Source organism: Protobothrops mucrosquamatus, unplaced genomic scaffold, assembly GCF_001527695.2.
Source record: "Protobothrops mucrosquamatus isolate PMUCROS unplaced genomic scaffold, P.Mucros_1.0 scaffold1839, whole genome shotgun sequence".
NCBI classification, from domain to species: domain Eukaryota; kingdom Metazoa; phylum Chordata; class Lepidosauria; order Squamata; family Viperidae; genus Protobothrops; species Protobothrops mucrosquamatus.
This window is the reverse complement of record NW_015387970.1, coordinates 60,156-87,925: the sequence shown is the minus strand read 5'-3', so window position 1 is coordinate 87,925 and position 27,770 is coordinate 60,156. Positions and strand designations below refer to the sequence as shown.

General features: G+C 37.2%; 1 protein-coding gene across 1 annotated transcript; it reads right to left on the bottom strand.

Annotated features, from left to right (window-relative positions):
- WWTR1 (WW domain containing transcription regulator 1) lies at positions 1 to 27,770 on the bottom strand (the record flags this gene model as incomplete). The annotated part of the gene is made up of 5 exons (XM_015823337.1): positions 1 to 1,001; positions 3,576 to 3,688; positions 4,854 to 4,987; positions 14,925 to 15,130; positions 27,593 to 27,770. Coding segments are annotated over 5 exons (816 nt in total), but the record flags the coding sequence as incomplete, so codon positions are not given.

Here is a 27,770-nt window from a genome sequence, read left to right as displayed (position 1 = left end):
TAGTTTTTAAAACAGCTACATATAAAGTGTACTTCTTTAAAATGAAAGTAAAAAAGAACGTAACATATATAATTGCATTTTTTTCATTTTCTACATAGTTTAAAAATGGCAGCAATTAGTATCAACCTGTTTCATTTTATGATACAGTGGTAGTGTAAAAACAACAGTTAAAACATTTCACTTTTGCTTACTAGAAACCATGTAGCAACTGAAAAAGTCCCAAAAGTACTGTTTGTGCTTTGCAGGTTTTTAAAAAGTTGCTCTCTGGTTGACTTGGAATTAAAAAGAAAAAAGCTGTATTCCCTACAGTGTGAGTTTATTTAAAATAATGATGATTTTTAAAACTTATGTAAATAACAAGCATTTGGTGCAATGACCATTAAATATAATCACAGAGCTGTATTTGATGGTGTGCTAGGTTTTCAGAACCAAGCTAACTTCTGCAGACTGAAACTTCTTACAGTCATCACTGTCTTCCATTTCCTTAATTACACACTTAATTGTAACTGATGACCGTTCAGTTCAGACATGGTGCAAAACAAACAAACAAACCCCACCCCTTTGTCTCCTCAAAACACATCTAGGTAAAACTTACATTTAATATCTATAAGCAATTCTACTCCTTAAAACTAGGGATGGATGTAAATTGTATTTGTATATATTTCAAATGTAAGTTATTGTCAATGACATCCCAATCAAGATTCATTGACCTATAAAGGGGTTGGAAAAGTCAGCAAAGGATTAGGCTGGTTAGCTGAAGGACTTGAGGAGGCTTGGCATTAAATTCTAGAGGGAAAGGAAATGTTGGGTTATCAGTTACAACCAGGTAAGAAAAGGTTCATTTTTGTTGAGGACTGATTCCACATCACTAAGGATGGGGATCAGGTCTTCGGACTCTAATGTCCCAAGGTCAACATTTGTTCCAGGAAGACAGTCAAGGAAGTCAGGAAAGCGGGTCTGTTGGGAGTTGACATTCATGGAAGTCTGTACTACATTATCTCCTGCAAAATAAAGAAGAAATGAATGGAGTAATAGCATCTAAAATCAAACGTTATTTGATCCAAACTTCAGTTAGCCATGTCTAGATTCCCAATCCAGACCTTCTGAGATAGAAGCAGAAGGCTGTTTTAGATTTTGAAATCTGATTTGACTTATGATCTGAGATATATGGTAGCACTATATGGTTTGGATTCACCCAAGCTTACCCACTGTATGTTTAATCATAGTGTGCTAGATTTGCATGTTCCGCTAGATCATTAACTAACCACACAACTTGGATTTGCACATCTTACTTAGACTAAAATATTTTGTTCAGTGTGTTGTACAGACCCAGAGACTATTAACTATAAAGTTCATTCTAGTCAATGTAATAACAACAGTTTTATTGATCATGTAAACATTTTACACATGCGTGCACACATACACACACACCAGAGAGAGAGAGAGAGAGAGAGAGAGAGAGAGAGAGAGAGAGAGAGAGAGAGAGAGAGAGAGAGAGAGAGAGAGAGAGAGAGAGGGGAGAGATATGAGCAAGTGGCACCTCTATAATAAAAATAGCTTCCTGAAGTAACAGCTAAAATAAACCATCAATGCCCAAACAATGAAGCTTAATGTTTGATCAGACTAAGCCTTTGTTAAAATGATTTCTAGGGTTTTAACCATTTCAAATTGATGGTAGATTCATGCAACAAAATTTCTCTATATACAATGTGTACTTCTATACAGAACACAAGACATTAAGGCAAGGGTTCTGGTCTACTTTTTCTTTGTGTTTATTGATTTCCATGTTTTGAGGAACAATCAGTTGCACACAAATTTATCTCTCCAGGGAAATCAGTCACACAACTGACACTTCATGATGGAAACAGGGATGTGAATTTCGGGGTTTACTGATTAAAAATGTTGATTATGAAGAGAAGGAACTATGATATAGAATATGAGAGGGTGGAGGTAGTTATTGCTATGTTTAAATTGCTGCAAAGAAGATTGGTAGTCCCTTCTTTAGATTTCTATCTGGCTAAGAATAAGATTTTGTAATGTAACGTTTAGCCATTGGGCTAAACAACTGGTTGCTGTCTAGAGACTCTAAGGGAGCTGATTCTATAATCTAGGATACAATTCTGAAATCCCTTGAACATGAAGATGCTGAGGGGGAAGAAGTCACAATAAAAGTCCCTGCTACATTATATGAATCACAGCAGTGCAGTGAAATCTATGCCTGAATTGCTAGATCCAGTCACCAGGTTGGTGGTGGAAGACCCAATGCTTACAGCCTATTGGGAGTTTCCACCTAATTAGTTTTTATTTGTTTATTATTTTATTAAGCAAATTTATATGGCCACCCAACTCACACACAGGTGACTCTATTTGTTTGAAATCTATTTCATTATTGTTTTAGTTGCAGTCAGTTTGGAGTAATTGTGGAGTTGGACAGCCTTATACACTTATATAATAAATATAATAAAATAAATATGGAGACCAAGCTTGGGAGAATATTGTCTACTGGTGAAAATTTCCTTTACCCTAATTCAAGGGTCTTAAATAATACCAAAAGCCTCTTTTTAAAAAAACTGGGTTTATCTCTCCATGAATATTTTGCCATCCTCGTCTGCATCTGGTACAAAGAGGAATTTAACCACGATCTAAGAGGAGGTAATGTAGAATATATTCCTGGTGATGGTAAAGATAGATAGTAATTTGCTAGCTGATGTTTCAACAGGAATGGTACAGCTTTCACATATTGCCCACCTAAATATTACTTTTGGAGTTTCCTAAATATCTCAAGATTTTAATAACATGAAAGGGGCAATAATCTGAAAGGCTACATAGTCCAGAACAGAAAGCTAAGGTTTTTATAAAAAACTATCAAAAATCCCAGCAGCAGTCTTTTTCACTAAGGTACTTAAGAAATATGCCTTAACAGTGCACATCTTAAAAATTCATCAGATTATTGATGTCTAAATTAAATTTCTAAATTATTCTTGAACACCTTATGTGAAGAGTAGATTTTAAAGACAGGTCTTCAGGTCAGTACTGTCATCAACTGTTCAGCTAAAAATAAATAAATTTATGATCCTATGCAAAATACCTACAAGTATTCCTCACTTCTGGTCACCAATACCACCATCTACCTAACAAGGAATTAGCATAGTTAATGATAATACTATTGAAACTGGGGGGAGGGGGAGGGGAGGAAGGAAAGGGTAAAGGAACTCTGTCTACAAATCTAAAACAACTCCTTAGTTGGACACCCATACTCAGACAGACACTTTTAGAAGGCTAAAAAGATTCAGGGAGTAAAGTTTCAGTACAATGTAAGATTAAAATTGGAGGAAAAATGAGATGTAGATAAACTTGAGGGCTAAAATCAGGATCTTCTTGGTTGCATACTGAAGCATATGCAATATCAGTCCTACTGGACATGTTGGGACTGTAATTGTTGCACAAATTGGAATGTGCAGTTTATTTAATAGCTGGGCAATTGAATACGTAATTCAGACAAGTATAAAAGTGACATTGGCTGAGCCTATTGTTTATAATTTTGTTAAGAAGAAAAATATACTTCTTGTTCATACCTGTGTCCATCTCATCTACATTGCTGAGGAAGTCTTCAGGGGTAGTCGGTATGCTGTAACATCCTAAGCCTAGGCCACTGTCTGTGCTCTGCTCCCTGGAATGGTATGGCCCACTATGAATTGAGACATGAAAAGTCCGTAGTCAAGACTGTGCCCATCGCATGTCTGTCCCCAGAATGGCTTACGAAATAAGAGTCTAATTGGTTAAACTTTGAACTCTAAACAGCTCTCGATGTACTCCAATATTTTGTGAGTTCCCCTGTGACAGGTTGAAAACATCTATCTATCAAGGAATTTGGTAACTGGAAATCTTACTTTTCTTAAAATAAAATTTATGCATTACAAGATACGGTATTATCATTTTAGATCTCCTGGCAATTTGGTAGCCAGTGTAACTCAAAGCCCAAAGAAGATAGGCCTAGATCAAGGAGTGGAACCAAATCTCAGTAAGAGAGTACATGTCTTACATGCAGGATCCACAGATCAATCCCTATATGCATATTTTTAAAGCTTTATAATGAGGTATCAGTGTACTAAACAAGGCTTCCTAGCCTTATCATAGGCTCCAATTTTTTATCTTCCAGTCTACTGATCCAACTACCTATAATACCCACCCCTGCTCCCTTCCACTTCTCATCCTCTCTTTCTCACTGGTCGCTTTTGTATTTGGCAAACTATGTTGACTCGTATCTTTCATCTACATTTGTTCCCACTTCATCTTCTTGGCACCTGCTACAATGATTGTGCAGGATACATCATTCCCAGTCACAATTTCAACTAAGGAGTGGGCACTAGTGATTGTCATTCTTCTACTGTCAAATGATGCCAGTTGTTTAAAAAGCAAATGGCAGTGTCAATCCAAATTTACAGTGACAGAGAGACAGTACCCATGTGAAGAGATGCCATCTAGCATATAGGTGTTTTTCTTAATTATACATAGAATAATTAAGAAATTACCCTAATTTTCCTAATTATATGTAATATGCCTAATTGCCCTTCTCAGTTTGGTATCCTATAGCCTCCCCCTGCCTATTCCCATATGAGAAATACCTTTGGCCAATTTTCTACACACCACTAAGAATACAAATAGAGAGTAATCAGATCAGAATTGATCGGAATCAAAAAGATTAAATAGCTATTCAATTAAAACTTTTGTAACTCATAAGCAAAATTGCCACTGTGGAAATCTCTATTCACATGCTTTAATAGGTAAGCAAATTTTAGATAAGGCCTTTATTACAGAACATAAAATGGCTGGTGATCAGACATGGTACTTGCCTGTTCAGAAAGGGATCTGACCCATTATTTGTAATAGATCTCATGTCCTGTGTCATGCTAGGTGTGCTCACAGCAGTCTGAACTGGGGCAAGGTTCTCAGATTCCATGGGAAGTTGTCGGTACAAATCAGCTTCCTAAAGTTAAAAAAAGAACACATTTTGTCAGTGTTGGTGCATCTACAGCCAGAAATGCAAAGTACCGGAGGTCATTTGAGTCATTCACATACACAAACACAGACACTTAATATCCATCCATCCATCCATCCATCCATCCATCCATCCATCCATCCATCCATATCTATCTATCTATCTATCTATCTATCTATCTATCTATCTATCTATCTATCTATCTATCTATCTATCCATCCATATCTATCTATCTATCTATCTATCTATCTATCTATCTATCTATCTATCTATCTATCTATCTATCTATCTATCTATCTATCTATGGTATCTATCTATCTATGGTATCTATCTATCTATCTATCTATCTATCTATCTATCTATCTATCTATCCATCCATATCTATCTATCTATCTATCTATCTATCTATCTATCTATCTATCTATCTATCTATCTATCTATCTATCTATCTATCTATCATCTATCTATGGTCCTATTCCCCTGATTTATTAGCAGTACTTGCTATTATTTCCTCAATAAAATACAGTGATCTTTTTTATTATTCTAAATTTTGTTTGAGAGATTCATATAGGTGCTCTAGAGTTTTTCAGAATCCACCATCCTCTTGCCACTTTCTAGATATAAATATTATATTGCAGAATCAATGCATCTCAATAGTAGTGAAATTAAAATTATTTTTAATTAGAGATGTTCTGCTTTTTTAAAAAAAGGAAACATCACCTTTTGGAAAGCAATAGAAACTAATGTAGAAAAAGATAATTCAAGATATGGAGTAAGCTTTTTAAGGAAGACAGCAGGCAAGGAAAGTGAGGGAATTTCAGAACGTGGTTGTAAATAAAAGTGTTTATTTTAATCAGCAAAATATTAGAACATCTAGTTCTAGGAGATTGGAAGGGAGAGATATATTAGACAGATAAGAAAGAAAGAAAGAAAGAAAGAAAGAGAGAGAGAGAGAGAGAGAAAGAAAGAAAGAGAGAGAGAGAGAGAGAGAGAGAGAAAGAAAGAAAGAAAGAAAGAAAGAAAGAAAGAAAGAAAGAAAGAAAGAAAGAAAAAAAGAAAGAAAGAAAGAAAGAAAGAAAAGAAAGATAAAAAACTGGGACAAACAGGTGCTTAGAAAATACAAGAGGGAATTTGCAGGCAAGAAGAGAATCTGACCTGGAAATATTTTTCATTGGGTCATGCCCAGAGAAACCAAGAAATTGTCTTATAAATAAACCCTTTTCTTTGTGACCATCTCAAGCGGAGAAACGTAGGTCATTGGAAGACCTAAATCAGTTTCGACAAGTATATCCAGTACAGAACCTTGCAGTCTATTTAGAGATATCAACACTGTTTTTACATTTGAAAGGGAGTATATACTTTAAGTTTGGTCCGTACATTATAGATTTGGCTATGGTAAAAAGAAAGCGGGAAGTATGTTTACCTAAACTGCTTGATTCAACAGATTTCTGTGAGAAATCTGAGTGCATTCATAGTTAACTGTAATCCACAGCCATGAATTGGCAACTTGCTACAATAGATGGGCAAGAGTTTTTATATATAATTAATATAAAGGTTTTTGCTTTCTATATTTTATCATGAAACTAATTAGGAACAAACAATGAAATGGGAACAGAAAACTCTGTGATAAATATGTGGAAACTGCCATGAATTATTCCCCCCCCCCCCCCATAGATGGTCTGAGAGCGACACCTTGTGGGAAAAAAGAATGATGAAGGGATGCAATCCTTATGGAAAACTTGAGAGAGATTTCTGCTGGAAAAAGGTCGGAGATAATGCCTTTCTGTCATCGAGCTTCCCAAAACAAAATGTTCAAAGAAAAATATATAAATATACCGCAGTTTAAACATACAGCCATCCAATGTTCTTGGCTAAAATCCAATGAACTTAATGTGCTCTTCTTCAGTTCCAAGTCTTTCAAAATATATATAAAAAAACATTTGTTTGATTTTGTCCAATTCATAAAAGAAGAATACCTAAGCTATGCCTAAAGTTTTTTCATTTTTGCAAGTTGGGAAGGGTACATTTCACATTTTGGAAACATTCCAAGGATACTCTGGCAAAATGGCTATCATGGAAAATGTTTGCTCAGGCACAAAATGGCTATTATAGTGAGCATGGTCGATGAGAAAATTCCCATTTACCAGAAGGCAAGAGGGTGTAGGTGTTCCCCATCAAACGTTCAGGACTCCCAAGTGTAAGTACTTCTTACACTACACTTTCCATGTTATCTTCAGGATTTTCTAAGTAAGTAAAACATATTTTCATACAAAGCATTCATCATTTTTACTTTTTATAAATGCTTTATGTAACTAAGTGAAATCATTACTTTCAATTAAAGAACTTCTTAAACAACCAGGATGTAAAGCAACTCGGTCTTCAGTGATGTGAAAATTACACAGAGTGAGAGCAGATTAATACTTAAATAGGAGACACCCAGGAAATCCCAAGCTGTAGGCTAGATTGGTAAAATGAAGGGAAAAAAATCTCAGAAACAAAAGTAAACCTGAACTAGACTTTGCCAAGAAAATAACAACAATTTGAGCATTTTTACAGATTATACTTTGATCAAAAGTATTTAATTTTGGGGATCATCAGATCTCAGCTGGAAGACAAAGTGACTTTCTCAAAAAGGCCCCATTCATTATCACCTTCTGCATAGGAGACATCCAAGAATCTGAACAAGACCTCCTGTAGCCTTTCCCCATTATGATATAGGTATTATCAATATATGTTGTTTATTTTAATGTTAATCACAGTAGGTTTTTTTAAACATTAAAAACTACTTCTGTAAATTATCTGAGGAAAGCTGTTTTCTTAAGTGCCATATATTTTTTAAGTAGACACATAAACCAAACACATTGCTGAGTAAGTCAAATTTATTTTTTAAGTCCACTTAAAAGAAATATTTTATGGCTCTCTACATTCACAGGGCTTCCCCAACTGGCTCTATTGAGAAGACCACTATCAGCGATGTGCCCCATGACACTTCCTTTGGCACTTACCAAATTTCTTTAAAAAGCATATCATTAAAAATATATCAATAGGAAATGATCTTGCCGGAAAGCAAAGCACCAGTCATTTTGAGAAAAGGTATATCCCACATGGGTCTTCTTCATGTCAATCATTTTACAGCTGCACCCTCCAGGAAACCCTGAGCATTAGTTCTCAGCTGGACCAGTTCCTCTCTCTGGACCAGTTCCTCTCTCTCAGCCCAACCTTTGGAGTCTGGACCAGTTCCTCTCTCTCAGCCCAACCTTTCTCACAGGGAGGTGGTTGTGGGATAAATAGGAGGGAGCAGTGAGCACACTGCCTTGAATTGTATAAAATAAAAAGCAGGATACAAATATAATTACAGTAATAGTTATGTTATCTCCATATGGATTATGGTTTACTCTTCTTTTTGTACATAACTGAAGAGTCACTTCATGGTTTGAGTTCGGTGACAGATAAATCCTTGGAAATTCCAAATATGTCCCCAGCCCCAGCCAAAAATGCTTGTCTGCTATTGTTTCAGAGGGCTTCAAAAAGCTCATACTTCTCAGATTTTTCCGAATGGGCCAGAAAAGACAACTGCTTGGGAAATGTTTGGAGGTTGCTACTGCAGTGCCAGGCAAATGACACAGTCCTGAGGACAAGACGAATCACTTTTCTATGGTCGGCGGGTCACCTGGCAAAGGGGTTGCTTCCTGCAACCCATCATGACATGGTCCCTGACATTTCCTTACAAATAAAGCCACTGATACCTCGGGAGCCTTTGTGGTCTGTTGTCTTTCGTGCTGTTGCTGTGCACACCATGTTTGGTCAAAAATAAAATAAAACGAAATGAAAACAACCACCCAAAAAAGAGAGAAAGAAAAGGGAGAACAGCCAGTGGAAACAAAAGGGAGGATCAAGGCAACTATTTGACATTGCTACAGCATTGAAATGCCTGCTGTGGCAGCAGCTCCAGAACGCCTTCTCCTTCAGAGGTTTCTGTAAAAGCTGCCAAAATGTATGCTGGCTTAAAATGGTTGAAGTACACTAAATTATTCACTGTCTACACACACACACACACACACACACACACAGCCTTGATGTAAACCTTAAAAAAAACCCGACATGCCAAATGATTTTAGAAATCTCCCAACACATTTCCTGGAACCTTGCTGGCAGAAATAGCTCGCTGCACAAGCACAGCTGCTAAACTGCCCCTTCAGAATGCGGGAAGGGTCCTATTTCACACTGCCCCTTATTAAACTTCCGTTCCTTGGATACTGTGATGCACAGCAACAACTGAACATCCAGGCCCTCCTTTGGTATTCTTTAGATGGCTCAGATCCTAAGATTGCTCACTTCTATCAGTGGTAATGCAAGCTAACTGAAGCCTGATGTACTCTGTAGCCATGAAATGTCCGTTATTTTTACTAAAATAACATTTCTAGCTTGCCTAGTTTCAGGCAAAACCAAGTTATGACATCTTGAATTTATTTAATTTTTAATTTGTGTGAGTTTACATATAGAAATATCTATAGACTGAATCAATATTAATACTGACTCCTTGTTACTCTTCCAGAGGAAGCACATACTAGAATTACTTTGGGAAGGATAATAACCACTTTGCATTCATAAATTCCCAGATTTGATCTCTAATAGACCTTTGACTTGAAATCCTAGAGGAGATCCACTACTCAGGATAGATGCTGTTGAGACAGATTGACCACAGAAACTAATTCCCTATATGACAGTTTCCTAAAATAGCTATCCAGTTCATGAAAAATAATGTTCCTGAGAACAATTGCTGTTTATAATCCACAAAAAAGCAAAATATGGCAAAACAATAAGACCAAACAGCAAAATTGAACACTCAGATACTATTAGTGGACACCAATTCCAAATGTGACAATAAAAGTAAGATTTTTACCAGATAGTAAAAGGTAGGTAAGGCCATTCCAAAGTTGGGGTCCAACAACAGAGAAGATCCTCCATCCTCTCCCACATAACAAGCATCTCCCAGTAGCTGCCATCCTTGCAGATCTTAATATCTGAGCATGTTCATTCTAGGACAGACTCTCCCTCAAGTATTCACATTCTTATTATTAGCAAACCACTTAACTTTTACTTTCTTCTTTTGACTCCCCCTGACACCACTTCAAAGCTTACTGCAGGCCCCTCTAACCTTGATCTTTCTATTTCTTTGGTTTTGTTTGATACTAACTATGTCAAGGCAAAGGCAAACGCTGCCATTCATCATTAATTTTATTTCAAGGGAGGGACCTTTCCCCATTTATCATCTTACCATGGTACAAACATTTCCTGTGACTCTATTTTACATGCCTCTACAAGGTTGCCTTCCTCTTATTCCCAATCCAAGCCTTAAATCATGGTTAGCTGTACCACTGTTAAAGCAATCTTTTCTCCCCTTAAACCAACCAGGGAAATTTTAAGATGTATGTAAGTTGACATGCTCTTGTCTAAGCCATGCTATGCAGCCAGTTGCTTCTAGGGTACAGGATGAGCATTCAGGCTAATGAGTGTATGCTTCCTCCTTTAGTTCTGGGGTCCTCTGATCCCTATTTTCTCCTATGGAGGAGGGAGAAGCAGGGCACAGCTGCCAGCTGTTGCTAAACCTGGGGAGTTTCTTAGGGCAAAAATGTCAATTATGTCAACAAGAAACAGGTGCCCGGCTTCAAGGCCAGAGCAAAAAGTCCATTAAACCATGGGAAAGATGGGAGAAAAAAAGCACTGGAACTACAACAGGTATAAAAGATAAATCCACTTTCATGTTGATAGACAACAGTCAAACTATTTTGGGGGCAAAACTATTTTTCTATCTTTTCAGCAGTGCTGTACAGTAATGGAAATTCATGACTGTTGCTTTCCTTCTGCTGGAAACCCACCCCTACAGGACTTCAGCAACCTCACACTACCACCAATCAGAGGCTGGGGGGACAGAAAAAAGTGAGTAGTCCCATTGGGCAAACACATAATCAGTAAGAGTCAACGTAAGGCAACAACATGCAATTTGTCACTTATTCCCTACATGCTTAGTATGCTCTACATTGCCTGAGTGGAACAAATTGAGCCAAGATAAGAAAGAAAGTACTACTTCCAGAGAAAAGCATCAGAAACAGTCTTCAAGCCCACCGAACCTGAGACAGAGATACAAACTTAGAAATACATGCTCCAGAAATGCTTGATAGGGCATGCTGTTAACAGTGTTTTCAGTTCTCTTGATGGATCCACAGATAATTAATAAGTACCCTTCCCCAGGCTGGCACACTGGCCCTGGTTTGAAATGATGATCAATGTAATCTAAGAAATTTAGACGTTACCAGGCAATTTGAGTCTCATTTCCAATCTAAACAATCTGTATGATACATCAAAGCCTTGCAGGCCCAGAAGAGTTCCAAATATCTGAATTATCTGGATCACATTTGGATTAACAAACACATTTTAAAATCCCTTAAAGCAAAGCCTGTTACACCAATAGAGGAGAGGGGCATACATCCTACTAAATGAGAAAGGATTTAGTAGTTAAGAGTTCTTTCTTGAAATATGTAGGAAAACGGGAAAGCTGTAGTGGGCATATTAATTATCCACAATGGGCCTAACCGGGAATGCACATAAGAGATGCAGAATTTTTGTTTTTTCCCCCGAGATGTTTTCTGAGTTTTTTTTAAAAAGAAAAGAAATTAAAATGATACATGTGTGAAGCACAATTCATATTTTCATTTAGACAACTAAGCCAACTCTCTTGTTCTCCTAGCAGCCAGAAAACAAAAGGTCCTTTTCCAAACACTTATCCAATCTTCTAAAAAGAAAGATAACCCAGAAACTCCAGACAGTTGTGTGGTGTTGGAAGTGTCACTCTGGAGAGGGCTGCTGCAGAAGACCCAAAGCTCCACAGAGGAGCCAAGCTGCTGTCAGCCCTGATAGGTCTGAGAAGAGCCTGCCAGAAACAGCACTCCTTTTCACCCAAACCCTCTTCACCTACTTGGAGTTGCTTAGCAGCTGATGCAAACACTTGCTTTTTCTTAAAACAGTTTGCAGCAACAGCAGCAACAGCATTAGTAGGAAAGGGTTAGGGCAACTAGGAAATTGTTTGAACAGTGATACCCTTCTTCCATGCTTTCAGGCCTCGGTATCATACAGGGGGCCAACAGGAAGTACACAAAAATTCTAACAGATTAAGGGCTGCATGCCAGGATTGTACCACTGTTTCTTTTTTAAAAAATCCTGGTTATATTTATAGCAGCCACAACTGCAGGGCCACAAAACCCAGTAGTATAAAGGAGGTATCTTTTCAAATTGATCTGCTTGTGTATTGCAATGATTCTTTGTAGTAGTAGTAGTAGTAGTAGTAGTAGTAGTAGTAGTAGTAGTAGTAGTAGTAATAATAATAATAATAATAATAATAATAATAATAATAATAATAATAATAATAATAATAATAATAATAATAATAAAAACGTTGGAAGGGAACTTGGAGGTCATCGAGTCCAACCCCCTGCTCAGGGAGGAAACCCTACACCATTTCAGACAAATGGCTGTCCAGTCTCTTCTTAAAAACTTCCAATGTTGGAGCATTCACCGCTTCTAGAGGCACGTTGTTCCATTGGTTAATTGTTCTAACTGTCAGGAAGTTTCGCCTTAATTCTAGGTTGCTTCTCTCCTTGATTAGTTTCCATCTGTTGCTTCTTGTCCTGCCTTCAGGCGCTTTGGAGAATAGCTTGACTCTCTCTTCTTTGTGGCAGCCCCTGAGATATTGGAACACTGCTATCATGTCCCCCCTCGTCCTTCTCTTCATTAAACTAGACATACCCAATTCCAGCAACCGTTCCTTATATGCTTTAGCCTCCAGTCGCATAATCATCTTTGTTGCTCTTCTCTGTACTCTTTCTAGAGTCTCAGCATCTTTTTTACATCGTGGTGACCAAAACTGGATGCAATATTCATGTTTTTCATGATGTGCAAGGGGATCTTTCAGAAAGCAGTCCATATTCTTTCTATCCTTCTTCTTCAAAGTCCAACTTCAGCTTCCATACAGTATCACAGGGGGAACCATTGCCTGCACAGTTCTGATCTTTCAGATCAAATACATGTCAGAGCATACAAGTATCTTTTCCAAGACCTTCTTTACAGTATTACTCTATCAAGGGCTAGTCTATGGTGGTGTATTTCTTCACCTCTGGTTCCTTTACTGTTGATTGTTGATCCTAAAAGATATCACATTAGTATCTTCACTGTCAATTCTAAGGCTAGTTGCTACACCTACAGACACTAATTTGGTGTTCTTTATAATCAATTTTAATCCCACTTTTTCTCTTCGCTCCTTGTTTTCATCACTAAGGCTCCCAGCTTATTGGATTTTCAACAATGAAGAGTGGAGCCAGCAGAATACTAGTTACTAATGTTTCAATAACAAGTATATTTTAAAATAATCCTCATCTTTTTCCAATTCAGGTTTTCTTAATATAGATTCAATGATAGAAAGTAACAATTAAATGAGAGCTTCTAATGTATTTCATTTAAAAAATTTTGTAGGAAAAGTCTTGTTCTTAAAGCATCTGTGAATAAAGATCACAACATACTAAAGCCAAATAATATCTAGCTAAAGTTATTTTATATTCATATCCCATCCCTCAATTTTATTACTGGCTTTTAAGAGAGATGGAAAGTTTTCATTCCTTCAGATGGTTACAAGCAATCAAACAATAAACAAAAATAGAAAGGGGGAGATTTTAAGGCACGAGCTTTGATATAACCTGCTCGGTTCATTGCATCCTAAAACATCTGACTGAGCATTAATAAACCTTTAGAAATGATATGCCAACTGGTGTCATTACACAAATAGAAAACATAATTCATTCTGCTGCCAAGAAATGTGAGACTGTATTACTAAATACAGTATAAACAAATGCTATCCTGGAATAGCTGAAGGAGGTTAGATCCAAATCCCAAAGGCAAAATAACACTGTAGGTTTGATAGTTTTCCCCCTCCTCCTCTGCTTCAGAAGTTTCACATTCTGAACTTACTTATGTTTAGTCTGAAATAATATCTGTCCAGTTCAGTTGGGCTTACTCCCAAGTAAAAAAAACAAACTATTTTGCTTACCGACTGCAATCCTTTAAACAATCTGCACTCTAGTTGATAGATATTCACAGAGTCTTTTTAAAATCTCTTCTTGTGATAGATAGGAGATACATATTGGGAAATAGTATGCATTCATGTGTGTACATATAGAAATCACCTTAACTGTGTCCTTTTTAAGATTACAAATTGCTTTGATTAAAAAAAAACAGAATATTTTAAGGACTAGTTTCCATTAAAATATATATGTTACTAAGTTAGCAACTGTCTTCAACACTGCTGGAAGTAAACTGGGTAATTGTTTCTCTGAGGAAGCTGATGAATATATTGACCAAAGCAGAACCATAGAATCATACTTTCATAGTACATTTTCAGTAGGGTGGAATATTCCTTTACCCTATGAAAAACATCCTTTGCAATTGTTCACAGTTCTTGCTTTGAAGCCAAGTACAGGAAGCACCAGATCTGTTTTGAACAATGTGAGTCACAATAAAAGCTAACCCTTAAAGCCTAAGCAAAAATCCACAACCCAATGAGAAAAAATTCCAGCCAGAGAATAACTGCTAACAATGTAAGTCTAAGATTTCCACTTTGCAGCTGTCTTCAAGGGCTTTCCACCTGTCCTTGAGAGAGACAAAAATCAGACAAGTGGGCTCTCCTAGCATGAAGAAAGATAAAAATCAGATCAAGAGAGTGATAGGTCAAAATTACTCCTGACTGTAAGATTTAGCCCTACATAAAAAGATGCTAATCTTTTTTGAGTGGGGGGGAATCCCTACTTGGTGATCTCTCACTTGGAGTGCTAGACAACCTACAGAAAGAAGAAGATACCTTCCCACATTTTTGCAATACCTGACGCATGAGTTCCTCCTGACGCATGCGAATCCTCTCTCTTTCCATCTGGATTCTCTGAAGCCTCAGTTTCTGCTGCTGTTGTTGCTGGGAAGTCAAGGCATTTGGCATGTTCAATAAGGCAGCTTGAGGGTTTGGGGGAGGGTGGTTCTGCTGAGATATAGTTGTAGTTGGTGTCATCTGTGGCTGGTGCTGGTGATTCATTACTATGGAATAAGCGTATTTTTGAAATTATGAGAATACAATTATGCTGTATTTGTCTATTCATGCAATCAAGGTTCCACTTGTCCTGTAACTTTTGTCCTCAGAAAGGGGGGAAAATAGTTATCCAAACAACTCCCCAGTGTATATACAATTTAAAAACAACAGAGAATGTCCATATTTAAAAACAAGCAGAAGTTAAAATCATAATAAGCAATAAAATTGTACAACTAGCACTTAGCAATAGCACTTAGACTTATATACCGCTTCACAGTGCTTTACAGCCCTCTCTAAGCATTTTACAGAGTCAGTATATTGCCCCCAACAACCTGGGTCTTCATTTTACAGACCTAGGAAAGATGGAAAGCTGAGTCAACCTTGTATGAAGTCAACGGGACCTTGGTTAATAATCTAAGAGGATGGTAGGAAGTGGAACAAGAAGATAGGATACAGCAGTGCTTTGAACACAAAATGTTCCCAGTTGCATTTTTGCCACTGTATAGCTAAACGTTTTGGATTGTTTTGGAAGGCAGTTTCATGCACAGTACATGGAAGCAATGTACAGCTATTCCTGATAATATACCTAACAGTTGAGTACAAGTAGGCATAGGTAAGCAAACCTATAACTACAAATACCTTTATTTTACATAATTAAACACAGAAAACATTCGCATGTATTATTCTGTTCATCAGATCTCATTCTGTTCATAGTCCTAAAAGCAGAGTACTTATAGAGCCATATACATTTTGAAAATCATTATAAACAGTACCTCAAGGAAGTGCTGCACCTATTTTTAATGCAGCTTGTCCTTATTAGGTTTCTACACAAGCCTGAAAAAAAGTTGTAGCTTCTTTAAGAGTTGCATTGTGATCTTCTTCTGTGGTATCTTTTTTCAGGCTTGCATGGATGACTGAACAAGGACATGAGCCCAAATACTTCCTCTGAATTATTTTTGAAGCGTACATAGCACAAACAGTACCTATTCTCCCTGTTCAGGCTGTGCAATTTTTAAAATCCAGCATTAAAGTACGAAGCTCAGTTGGCAGCACAGAGCAAAGCAAAATGTATACCAATTCTGACCTCATGAGTTCACTAATTTACAGAAAAAGGATTGGAACTTTGACTTTTATCATAAGTTTATAGCTTTTTTTAATTCAGAAAAAACCTAGAGAAACAGCATAGGGGTATGATTTATTTAAGAACATTATCCCATCTGGACTCCTTTTATAAAATGAGAGAAAGCACAAATGCAGCGTTGGTTGCACTTTGTGATGACCTGTGATGTGCTCAGGAGAAGGAGATTGCATCCTTCCGGGTGTTGATTTTTCAGCGACATTCAACCCTACTGAACTGTGGTATTCTTCTGGACCAGCTCAGGGGATTGGGAGTACATGGCATGGTGTTGCCCTGATTCTCCTACTTTCTCCTTGATTAGATGCAGTCAGTGTTGGTGGGGGAAAAGAAGGGTGCCTGCTTTGAGAGGTGCCTCAGGGCTCCATCCTCTCCCCACTTTTGTTTAAAATCTACATGAAGAAACTGGATGAAATCATCCTCGGCACAAAGACAAGTATTATCAGCATCCTATTGATGTTCAGTTGTACATGTCTTAGGAAAGAGAGGGTTTATTATTTCTAGTCTTGCCTATGTAAGGTTTTTTTTTAATATTCATGTTAGTATGCTGCCTAGAGTCATAAATTGTACGTGGGCAGTCTTATATATCCTATAAATAACAAACAAATAATGTTAGGCTATGGCTGTGATCACTAAATCAATATGCAAGCCACACTGCATTCTTTCCTTCCCTCTCCTCTCTCAGGATCAGAAGTCTTCAGAATCTTTCCCTTTCTCTCTTACCATGAAGGATTGGCATCCTATGGCCTATGGAATTCATGTACTCCTCCCAGGGCTTTTCTTGAAAAAATGCAAGTCAGCAAACCATAAAAAACTAAGGTGAACTGACTTCTGATTTTGAGCACAAATAAAATGGGAAGATACGAGCCATGTTTGAAAAAGCAAAAAAGGGAAACAAAACCAGAAAATCCAGCCCAATACATTTCTTTCATATCACAGTGTCCTTGCCCTATTCATTGCATACCTCCGTCTTTGGGAAAAGAAAAAAAAAGGAGTAACTACGGCTCCCAAGCCATTGCTCTTTCCCTAGCACAGAGATGTAAACTTTGGCTACTTCAAAAGTATCACTGACCTATGAACAGTTGGTTGAGGGTTACATTGCAAAAGAAAAAGAAAGAAAGAAAGAAAGAAAGAAAGAAAGAAAGAAAGGAAGGAAGGAAGGAAGGAAGGAAGGAAGGAAGGAAGGAAGGAAGGAAGGAAGGAAGGAAGGAAGGAAGGAAGGAAGGAAGGAAGGGAGAGACAAGGCCACAAATGGCAAAGTCATTGGAGAAAAATATAATGAAGTTCAGCAGAAAGTGGAATTTTATATTATATTTAAATCAAATGACTGAAACCTCTTAAAGATTCTTAATACTCTAGTTTGTTTTGGGATATCTGGTTGCTCTGATAGTGTTGCAACACATAGTTGCTTTTTCAGGTTGATTATTATCAGTTAACCATATCACCCCTATTGTGACAGGCACTGCCTGAATAAACTACAATAATAAATGGACTTTAAATCTTTAAAATATTCCTCAAGACCTTTAGGAGCCAGGCACTGGCTTTTGAATAAACTACAATAATAAATGGACTTTAAATCTTTAAAATATTCCTCAAGACCTTTAGGAGTTCCTCTAAAAATTCCTCAGCATACTGAATATGCTAAATGTGCTGAGAAATAGCTCAATTTACTACTCTTTAGCCCCACTTGCCACATATCCTTCAGTGATATACATATATGAACCCAGATTGGTGTTCTGTATAATGTAGTGGGGAAATATAGCATGGATCCCAGGCTGTCAATCCACTTTGGATGATTTATCTCAGTCTTTGGTTTGACTTTGTTGTCTGTGAAAATCTGTAATTCATCTTTCAGCTCATATAAATACTAGAACATCTGACCTCATCTCAGTCAATAAACATCACAGCAGCACCATATATCAGATCATCATACAACTATCCAGTTCCTCCAGTAAGTTCCAATACTCTTCTTTTATAAAGTTAACAATTTTTACTGTCAGATTGAAGCAGGGCGATTGTACACAAAGGTGTAATTGAATGGAATGGAATGTGAAATATCAATTTTAAGATGTTCTATTTCTTTCTTCAGTAATGCCACAAATCTCTCCATAAATCAAATTATGGCAGAAGTATCATCAGTAGCCCAGTTTATCCTTTGATAGGGCAGCAGTATCAATTGCTGAGAACATTTTGACAAAAATATCTTCACTCTGGTTGTGACATGCACTGCTTGCAGAGACAGCAAATCTTCTCTTATCTAAAACTGAGGTGTGACTCCTAGCACAGATTGCTAGTTGAGCAATGCCACTTAGGATTACAAACTGATCTACAGTAAAGGGAATAGAAAACAATCTATGCAGTTACCCTCAGAGACTGTGAAATCTCAACAGCCATGTCAGCAATGTGATGGGCCCTCACTAATAGCTTATCATTTTGCCAGAATAAGATTATGGCTTAATACCAAAGACAATCAGTTTCAAAACAAGCCAAATAGCTTTTGAAGCCCTCATCACACCCAGAATTAGATAGAAGCAATTTTATATCCACGTATAACAGATGGAGTCAATTTAGGAAATATTTTGTGAATTGTGCTATCCCAGGCCACCATTTTGCAAATGAAACAGAAGTCAGCATTCATTTTTTTTCTTTAAAAGTAAGTTAAAACTGTAAGCCATAAAGTAAAACTTTATGCACTGCACCATAGAGAACATTTTAAATGTTACTGACAGTGTTTGGAAGACATTATGGCTTTATATAATAGCTCTCTGTGTTAACTAAGAATATCCACAATTGGGGAACTAATCTGCATGTGCTTGCCCCAAAATAATTCAGTAATAATATCCTAATTTCATACAAACTGAATGTAACTTTCTGCTGCACTAATCTAAATTTTCTCAAATTCCTGCCCCTTTTCGCTGCATATTCCCAGATAGTCCATATCCCACTGGACTTCAAAGCCTGGATCTGACCTTCGGCTTGAGGGTCCCTCACATATACACCTTGCCTTGTGGTGGATCTATTTCTATACAGATTGACAGAGCTGGTAAGTGAAGCACTGTATTCTCTAGTAAGCACAACACATGAACCCCTATGTGATTCCAGAGTGGTGATAAGCAGACACTTTGCTATTAAGGATTACCAACTTCTAGCTGCAGAATTTAAGCCAAGCCCCAGAATGTCTATGGAGATTCTCAGTCATTCAGGTCATGGTTGTCCCAAAGGTGCTTTTTCAAAAGGCAACTGGACTTTCTTTGTTTTTCTTTGAAGACATTTCAGTTCTCCTGCAACATTAGTCTTCAAGGAAAACATTAGTTGCAGGACTATCTGAAAAGCTCAGGATTTTCAACCAACACAATATACATACACACTTTAAACCCAAAGATACTCTAAGGCAGAAGTCCACCCCAGGGATACAACACCCAGATACAAACTGAGCAATGTGATATATGCAGTATAATGTAGTGAGACATGTGCAGATCTGTACATTACAGAAACAAAACAACCACTTCACAAACACATGGCATAACATAGGAAGACAAATCCAAGATTCAGCACTCCATCTTGAAAGACAAAGGTCACTCTTTCAAAGACAGCAAATTCCACATTCCGGACAGAGATGACTAGTTTGAAAGAGGGGTCAAAGAGGCCATCTACATTAATACTGAACAGCCCTCTCTCAACAGAGGGGGAGGGATACGATTACATTTATCTCCTGTTTACAACACAGCAGTTCCAAGAAGGTTCCACACCCATCTGCACTCTTCAGGTGGCCTTGAGGGCACAGATACACCTCCAAGTAGCCTCAGCGACTCTCAGAAAGAGTGATAACATCCAGACAATTGCAAGGAATATAAATCCATTCTCCATCATTCAGTTCAAACTGAAGAAGCTTCTTGTAAGAGAAGCGAAACGTCTTCAAGGAAAAACAAATTCCAGTTGCCTTTTGAAAAAGCAGCTTTGAGACGGGTCCCAGAATGTTACCTAATTGTTAACTTTTTATGACATAGTGGGCAAATTATTAAATATGTGGGAAGCTTTCCTATTAGCTTTACTAATTAAATTAATATAAAATAAACTTGCTCTGAAATTTAATTAAATAAAAAAAAATTGGAAGCAGGCCTCACAAATCGAAATTAGACAATGCCCATCCAAGCAACTCAAATGCATGGGTTAACAGGTTGGAGAATAAGAAAAGGAATGGAACTATAGCAGTACATCATGAAGGGGCACAGGTGGTTATTTATTATTGTGAAAAAAACCCATAGGAAACTTTGTGTCCTTTTATTTCATCTCTTACATTTCATGTTTCAAAGGTAGTAAGAGAGTAATACATTCAAAGCAAGAAACCTAATCTGAATATTTTCTGCTTTCATTAACAGCAAAAGGAAGAAAAATTCACAGCTGGCTTTTTGCAAACTTTTTTCCTAGGAAATCTGTCTATACCATTTAAACAAAGAGTGCCTTTTCCTCCACAAATGGCCACTGTGTTTTTGGCTTTGTGCTGTGGTAAATGGAAATCAGGCCATCTGTGAATACTGTAATGATATGAATATCAGAATCATATACTTTCAAAATTGCTGGTACATTACACTAACTCTCCCTCATAATTTAGAATGATTTAATTTGAAATTTCTCTTTCAGCATAGGGGAATAAACAGAAAGCCCCAACACAGGATGAAAATATACAGTAATGCACGAACATTAGTGCAAGGAAAATATAAGAATAACAGAATAACAGAGTTGAAAGAGATCTTGGAGGTCTTCTAGTCCAACCCCTGCTCATGCAGGAAACCCTATACCACTTCAGACAAATGGTTGTCCAATCTCTTCTTAAAAACTTCCAATGTTGGAGCATTCACAACTTCTGGAGACAAGTCATTCTATTGATTAATTGTTCTAACTGTCAGGAAATTTCTCCTTAGTTCTAGGTTGGTACTACTGGTGCTTTGGAGAATAACGAGCCATTCTTCTTTGTGGGTCCTCTATTGTGGATAATAAATGTTTACTAGATTTCTCTATTTGTGGTTTGTATATCCTGTTTTTTAAAAAAAGAAAGTGTGGAGAGAAGGTGTCCATGGGGTAAGTGGTGGTCCAAGAAATAAATATGGCTTATAAAAAAGAAGTGAAGCTTCAGTTGTGTGGTTCCAGCCACCATGTTTGCTTTTTGATATCACCCTAGATGCCCCTGGTGAGTAGGCTATAAACATTTTACATAAATAAGCACAAAGAAAGATAAAGAACTATTATATTGGGAAAGATGTTGATGTAAGAACTGGAGGGGAAATGAAGTTCTGGATGAGTTGACCCATGTTTTGGGGGGAATTTAAAGGACTGTAAAACAAAACCTGCATTCACACCTATTTATAGCTTAATATTCTACTTTTATGTATATCTTGCTTCAAAATGGCAGTAAATCACATAATAGTTTTTTAGGGGACTTCTGGGAATCATGCCTCTTGGTCCTCAGATTGCTCTAAAATCTAATCTTAGCTACTAATCTGTCAGTGAAAGGAGGGTACATTCCCTATTATTCAAGAATCTAGCAGAAAACAGTATCTTAGCCATTACAAAAGAATTCAATATAATTCTGGTGACCTCCAGATTTATTGAATTCCTATAATTCCCACCCAGCTGAAGTCCAACAAATCTGAAAATTATCAGACTGCGGTCTCTTGTCTCAGAACAGAGTTGTTTGTATTTTTCCTCTAAATATTTCATTTGCCATTATTACAAAAGTCTTCATTATCTGTGGTAATTTGCTTTTCTGACTCATATTCTCATAAACTGTCTACAGGCTAGGACAACATAAGATTTTCCTTAACATGCTTCTAAGTGGGAAGATATCAATGAGTATAATGAGGCATAAACACTGATAAATTATAATAGTTTACTAAAGGAATAAACTCTGACCAATGGTTTTGTTATACTTTTGATATTCTGCAACTTACAGCACTGTGCAGCTTTAACAATACTTAACATAAACTCTGGAAATTGTAATTCAATAATGGGATAGTTAAAACTCCAGTAGGTTTTATTAGGATCTCTAGTCAGTTGTGAACTGGTCCCTATTTATATATTTCATCCCTACTCCAGTTTGTTGCAAACTCGAGAGTATCAAGTGTCATGCAAAGCAGTCTGATGAAAAACATATGTTTGCAGAGATAGGATGAAAATCCAGCCACATTACACTTCTGACTTAGTCACGGCATTATGAAAGCGAAGGGGGGAGCCGTCTTCCTCTCTCCTCTCTTTCTCTTTGCTCTTGCCAACAAAGAACTGCCTGTTTCACTTATTTCCCAGAAACTGCATTAGTCTTCCAACAAGGTCAGCAAAAATACTGCTTTCCAGTTGAGAGTACACAGTGGTTCAAAAATCTGTAAAGTATTAAATAAAAACCCTGTACTGTCCTAAGTCAGTAGAAAACTTTCTATTCAGGTTTGAAAAGAATGATAAAGGAAAAAAAAAACCTTATAGTCACTAAGAACTAATTTCTACCTGGATCTTGGATAATTAAAATCTAACAACACTTCTGGGCCTTTGTGCTTAAATCCTGGGAGAAACACACACACATACATGCATACAAAGAGTGAGTAAAATGTGTAATGCCAGCTCCTTGAATTTTCTCAAAATACTTTTGACTGAAGGGCACCATATATAAGTTGGTCAGGAGGCCACGAAACAGCAAGAGGGAAGGAGGGAGGATGAGAGCCAGGGAGTAATGGAGCCAAGCTATTTTAGTCAGTTCTGCAGTTCACCTGCTTCCTGCTTATGATAAATTGAGGCCTGACAGAGCAATCTTATACATGGCTACTTAAAGACAAAAGCACTTTTGGATAAGTCTTATACTTCTATCTTCTTTTTTATCAATTATATTTGCTTCTCCAGAAAAATTACATGATTATTTTGAAACCCATCTAGCACCTGTCTATTAATTTTAGGGTACTGAATAATGCAGCACAATTTGAAACAGAAAGAGCTTTTGCAATCCAATTTCATTGAGGGGATATGTCCTCTCCAGAGGCTGTAGCAAATATCATCTCTGGCCTTGGTTTCCCCACCTTTGACATATGACAAATACATCAGAATCAGCTTGTATACCTACCGGTAACAATACAGCAGGGTAAAAAAAGTTGGTTCTTTTATTGTTGCACAGGTTTTATTTATGGGGTTTCTTATGGGAAGGAAGTAAAAAAAAAAAAGACACAGAAGCCCAAATGGCCCACTGCAACCCTTACTGCATACATGAACAAGCAAAGACATAAATAAACTGATTTTTCCCCATTTTTTAAAAGGGGAGTGATTAATAGGACCTTCCTCCAAGCGTCCATTTGACTGCAATTTATATAGGTGTGTCAAGTCTCAAATTCCTCTTTCTCCTGCCAAGAAATAATGGCCCAGAGCCTCAGTTTGACTATGTGGGTGGAAGGCAGAGTAGAAGATATTTTAATGAAGAGAGAAGGCAAGAGATTGGCAACTTAGACCTAAGCTTGGACTCCCAAGCTCAGTTTTCAAGTTGACAGCAATCTGTTCTCTTCCTTTCCTTGATTCTTCTTGCATTGCGTCAAATTTGAACATCAGACAAGTTTTCCCATTTGTCTCTTGTCAATCACAGCCCAGCAAAGACGGATGAGGCCTACAGCTTCTCCAGTCAACCAGCAGGAAGGATCCCAAGAAGGGGATAACAGAGGAATCCCTTTTCAATGGCACAGATCATGTCTTAATGTTCCTGCCAGATTGCCTGCCGGTTGGGAGGAAAGGTAAAGCAGCAGAAGCAGGCACATTCTGATGCCAGCAACACCAAGACAAGCAGTATAACTAGAAGAACAGTACAGACATTTTGTCCTCCTGTGTCTGGAAGCTTAAAAATCTAGATCTTTTAGAGTTGGAAAGAAGTAAAAAATACTACCAGGTCTATCATTTCCAGGATATCTTTCTTCAGCTGTATTAGACTATAGTTCCTTTGCAGGCCCAACTGCTGCGCTAGTTAGAGAAGATGGTAACAACAATGTATCTGGAACCTTCCCCAGTATCTGGATTCTATTATTACTTTGAAATTCATTACAAAGATGTCCCTAGAACAGAGTTCCCCAACTTTTCGGGGTTGGCGGCCTGGAGGGGTGAAACAGGGGATGGTTTTGTGGGAGGGGCATCTGTTGCTCACACAAGTGGGGCCGAGAGCACCCACTCGCGTGAGTGAAGCCCCGAGCACTCGAGCGAGTGAGGCCACAAGCGCCTGCAATACTTGCACGAATGGAACCATGAGCACCCGCGACATTCACGCAAGTGAGGCCCCGAGCACCCACGACATTCTCCTTTTCTAGCTATGTTGCAGCCCTTGTGTAGTAAAGCTGCTAAATCTTGAACATACATTACAGATGTGTCTTTAAAAAGTAACAGAGTCAAGAAATGTACAGTGCATAATGAAATTTACACTATTCAGATTAATATCATTCCAAAGGGAAAAGTGGGGAAGAAATGGAAGTAGACAAAGAGCATCTTTTACCTTGAACATCTTCCATTGCTCCTAAGGACCATCTGTTATAGCTCTGTTGGGGAAATCTTGTTGACTTAAGTTTCTGTATTTTTATTTCACTAATGCATTTTGATACTGCACAGCAGTCATTTTGGAAATATCTGTATTGCTAAAAGTAGTACAGCCATAGTAGAAGTAATACTAGCAGTGCATAACAACAGAGAAAGTTTCAAAGCAATAAAAAGCAATTTCACAATCTCATGCAACAAGTAATCTTCACCTCTAGCAAAGGTAATGGGGCTATTTAAGAACAGGACAAATATACAAAAGAAAAGAACATTTGTATTAAAAGCAGAACCTTAGTTCACTTTGGTGTTTTATCCAAGAGAGTATTTCCCCCCCTAATATTCCTTTTGGAAGAAGAATCAAATAGGGATGCACCACTTTAAGGAAACAAATTTGCCCCGAAGGAGTACATCTTGGTGCCAAAAATTCCTCTGTTCTACTTCTAGATTAACCTTACCTACCACTGTGGCCTCCACATATAATTTCTCATCAATTTGAAGAAACTTATATTAGAGTACACTGTAAATGTACTGTGGTAGACACATGATATATGGCTCCATCCAAGCAAAAATAACTTGGAAATAATAACCACTTGGTCAAGGTCTCAAAGGTGCTTTTTCAAAAGGCAATTTGACTGGTTTTTTTTCTTTGAGGAAGAAGAACAAAATGTTTTGTTTTTCTTCAAGAAAAAAAACCCAGTCCAGTTGCCTTTTGAAAAAGCACCTTTGCGACAATTATGACCTGGATCACTTGACACACCCACACCTGACCCATCACAAGACCTATTGACCACACCAAGCCCGTATAAACAGAAGAACACTGACACTGACATCCCCTAAATTCCACTGAAGATGTTACCTAGCCTGGTAATGAAACATTCAGAAACCAACCCTCAAGCTCAGAGAACGAACCTTCATCCCCCACCCAAATCTTCTTCTGGTTTAGAAATCTATTTCTTCTGTCTAACCATATTAGGAGAAAAAAACAACCTAGACTAGCATAGCTGGCTCAGGAATTCTGGGAGTTGAAGTCCACGAGTCATAAAAGAGCCAAGGTTGTCTACCCCTGACCTAGACCTAACATAAAACAGTCCCAATATTGATATGGGTTCTACACTATATGCACAAGCTGGAGAAGATTTGCTCATCATAACCAATAAAGCAGAGATAGGGGATCTACAATTCTCCAGATCTGAGTGAAATATATCTGCCAGTATGGCCAATGATGGGAATTGTTGCCATTCAGTAACATATACAAGTAAACAAGTCAAATTATTGTGCCACAAAGATCAGACACAAAAAAGATGGGAGAACCAGAATTGGTACTTTTAAAAACTGAATTTCAATTTATTTATTTTTTATTCTATTTAATCAGAAATCTTTACTAATAAAATATCTGCCAGGGTTTTTTGTATCTTTTCTTGAAATACAAGATGAAAAGTGAAGTAAAAGTAGATAAGTCATTCAGGGGGAAAAAACATTTTTTTCAGCTCATAATAATAAGCAGCCCAACAGTAAAAACTCACAAAAGAACAGACTAGGATAGACACCTAGAAAAACTTTAGTCTCTACCTTGTTCATGGCACATTGTCCAATATAATTTTTTTGCTTAAATATCTTAAGGCAAAAGACAGAAATACAAAATCTGCTTTTGAACAGATTTTGGCCAGGCTATTAAGTCTGACTCCTTATCCAATTTCCATTCCATCTAATTATCTAGGTCTAGGAGAATGTTGGCTCAGTAGGCCTGGTTTCAGGACTCATGGGCTGGTCTAAAAAATCTGCTTTTTAACCTTCAAATTTGAACCAAAAACATTATTTTTCTTTGGCTACATAAAGGTGCTAAATGCTGAGAATTAATATGCTATCTAAGTTCTGGAAAACATAATGCAATTAGGAACTCCAACTCACACAAAAAAAAAATCTAATTTAGGACATGTAACAAATCCAGAGCAAATCACGGGTATTGCCAGCTATAGCTGGGAAAAGACTACTCTGGAATTTTTTTATTCATTGCCAATCTTTACAAATATATGAGATAAGTAGAGCAAAAGTCAAACTCAGTAAAAGGCAGCCTTTATATATAGATATATAATAGATATATTAATATCTATTATAAACCTTAATAGATATTAATTACTTCCACAGATCTGAGGGAGATGGGCAGTTAACAAATAGGAAATATAAACAAACAAATAAATAAATAGGTTCCATCTTACCCAGAACTGAAATATCTATTTCAGAACCTAGTTTACCATAATTTTTAATTACCATCATAAAAGAATGCAGCACAATTTTATGTATGTCTGTACAGAAGTAACTTCAACTGTATTAATATATGTTACTTCAATTAAGCATGGAGTTAAGGTTAGTTGGAGTTAAATAAAAGTTCCATTTAAGTACAGTTAACTACCAAGTAAACAATACAAAATTAACTTTTCAAATAAAAAGAAATTCATTTTAAATCTTGTAAATTTGTCCACAAGATGAGACACAAGTGTTGTTCCCAGATGAGACACAAGTGAAACAGATGTTCACAAATTAATTTCCTTAACAAATAGTATATTTGATACAATGAAATGAACAAGAATTTGCTAGGTCCAAAAGGTTTCCACAGAGATCTTGGATATTCATCAAGAAGCTTCTGTACTTTCTGACTCACTCTAATTGTTGGACTTAGTCCCCAAAGTTTATTCATCGTTATGCACAGTCAACCAATTATATTGTTTGTCAATAAAAGAGATTAGAAGGAAGGTCACAATTATTTGGATCTCTTGCTGCTCTTCCTATTACTCACCAAGGTTGGGTTGCGACATGGCCATTGATCGTTGTGATACTGGGGTGGAAGTGGTTGAAGGATGATGGCTCATGTGATTTAATGGCTGGGTCATAGTCTTTCGAGGATCTTGCCAAGTTGTAATTTTCTCTATGTGGCTAAAAAAGAGAAAGTTGGGAGTTATTAAGATTATTCCAAC